Here is a 2,166-nt window from a genome sequence, read left to right as displayed (position 1 = left end):
GGTCTAATAACACACACTGACCTGGTCTAACACTGTCTACTGAAGACGATGACGCATTTGCGTTGAAGTAGAATTGTCCGTACGGAGCGTAGATATCCGCATCGCTACGGTAACTCATCGTCCAGTTGCACACGAGACGAAGTCGCGACGTCGCTCCATCGATGTTCAAGGGAGACTCCTGTATGTGCGTGATCCATCGCTGCCGCTGCGGGCGCGCCCTACCGGACAGCCAATGAAATTTTTTCGAGAGTAACGGATCTCTTGGATGAAAGACGACGGCATCTGCGGTGTCACGCAGCCATTGATGCTCGTAGTAGTACGATTGCGAGAAGATGAAGCAGGCGCGGGTTGGACAGTGGCTGAATTGTTCGGTTTGGTTTAGAATCGGCCATTCGTCGTGCGAGAAATACGACGATCCGAAAGTGATGATCTTGAACCCCGCTGGAACCGAGCTGGTAGCAGCAAGTAACTGATGCCCTGGAGAAAAAAAAGCATCAGGGGCCCGTTTTCAAAAATAATATTAGTTATGACATTAATTGTGAGTGTTATCTTAGCGTTAACGTTAACACCTTCCGCCCTTACATCCGCCCTTACATCCGCTCTTACATCCGCTTACATCCGTTTAACATCCGTTCCCTTTCCTTCCCTTTCTTCGCCCGACCGACCGGCCGACCGGCCGACCGACCGACCGACCGACCGACCGACCGACCGACCGACCGACCGACCGACCGACCGACCGACTGATCGCCCGATCGACCGACCAACTGCCCGGCCGACCGACCGACCGCAGTTTACTGAGCATGTACCGAATCATCCTATAGGCCATTGATTCCGCATAATACTAACTCCTGACGCTAAAGACACTAAAAAATTTAAACGAGAAAATTTCTCGTGAGAATAGCATCCGCGCACGAGACCGTCTAGCCTTCATGACGTCATCACTAGCCGCTCTGGGTACCGCTAAAAGGCGAAATGCAGCGCACCTGTGTTTGCGTGAGAGCCAAAATGCACCGCGGGCCAGCTGGGCAGCTGAAGCTGAAACTCGATGTAAATGTACGAGCACAACAGCGCCGTGACGCCGACGCTGACGACGACGCAGCAGAGAAACGTCTTCACGAAACACTGCATCGATTGCTCCCGATTGCCGAGGTGATGTGATGGTTACGTGATCCGATGATCGAACGTCGCCGATGGACGTGTGGACGTGGCGACCTCTACCGCCACGTCACGCGATATTCAGCTCTGCGCGTAGAAATGTGAACAGGTATGAAGGTATATATACAACCAGGTGTGGATGTATATATGCAACAAGATGTAAGGTTGTGCTTGGCGTGACGTATAGTGTGTACCGGGTAACGATAAAGGTAGTGCAAGACGCAAAGCAAACACGAACTAGAAGCGTAACGTACCACAAACACGTATATTGTGAGCCATGATAACAGGGATTTACAAATAAGCCGTGACGCGTACAAGGGACGTGCGAGACAACAGTCGGGTAGAACAACAGGGAGAGGAGTTGTTCCGCGCCGAGCGCGGCGAGCCTTTTATATGAGCCCGGCCTTCGCGACCGACATCTGGGCATTATCTTCTCACCTCCTGAGCTTCGCCAGATCGCATGTCTATGCGACCTGCGATCGTTGCTTCGCGAGCACCGCGTGCCCCCCTCTCCGCACTCCCTCTGTCGACCACGCTATCTGGTCAGTTTATTAAACACCTCTGCTTGCTAGGCGTCCTGAATAATTAATGAGCGCGTGCGATGCTAGCTGGCACGCCAGCATCGCTACAAAGACATGGAGGTATATATGCATCCAGGGGTGGTTGTATGTATGCAATCAGGTGGGGATGTATATATAAAACCAGACATGGAGGTATATATGCATCCAGGGGTGGTTGTATGTATACAACCAGGTGGGGATATATATGTACTACCAGTTATAGATGTATATACGCATCCAGGGGTGGTTGTATGTATGCAATCAGGTGGAGGTATATATGCATCCAGGGGTGGTTGTATATATACAACCAGGTGGGGATGTATATGTACTACCAGGTATAGATGTATATATGCATCCATCCAGGGGAGGTTGTATGTATGCAATCAGGTGGGGATTTATATATAAAACCAGACATGGAGGTATATATGCATCCAGGGTTGGTTGTATGTAT

The 2,166-nt window shown here is 50.8% G+C and overlaps 1 protein-coding gene across 1 annotated transcript; it reads right to left on the bottom strand.

Moving 5' to 3' along the window:
* Window positions 1-21: 21 nt before the first annotated feature.
* LOC106820247 (alpha-(1,3)-fucosyltransferase 7-like) lies at window positions 22-1,128 on the bottom strand (the record flags this gene model as incomplete). Its single annotated transcript, XM_014824781.1, has 2 exons — window positions 984-1,128; window positions 22-477 (listed from the first exon to the last, which is right to left on the bottom strand). Coding segments are annotated over exons 1-2 (601 nt in total), but the record flags the coding sequence as incomplete, so codon positions are not given.
* Between the last annotated feature and the right edge of the window lie 1,038 nt (window positions 1,129-2,166).

The sequence above is a fragment of the Priapulus caudatus genome, unplaced genomic scaffold, assembly GCF_000485595.1.
Source record: "Priapulus caudatus unplaced genomic scaffold, Priapulus_caudatus-5.0.1 Scaffold9032, whole genome shotgun sequence".
NCBI lineage: Eukaryota > Metazoa > Priapulida > Priapulimorpha > Priapulimorphida > Priapulidae > Priapulus > Priapulus caudatus.
The sequence above is the reverse complement of the archived record's forward strand: the minus strand, read 5'-3'. Positions and strand labels throughout refer to the sequence as shown.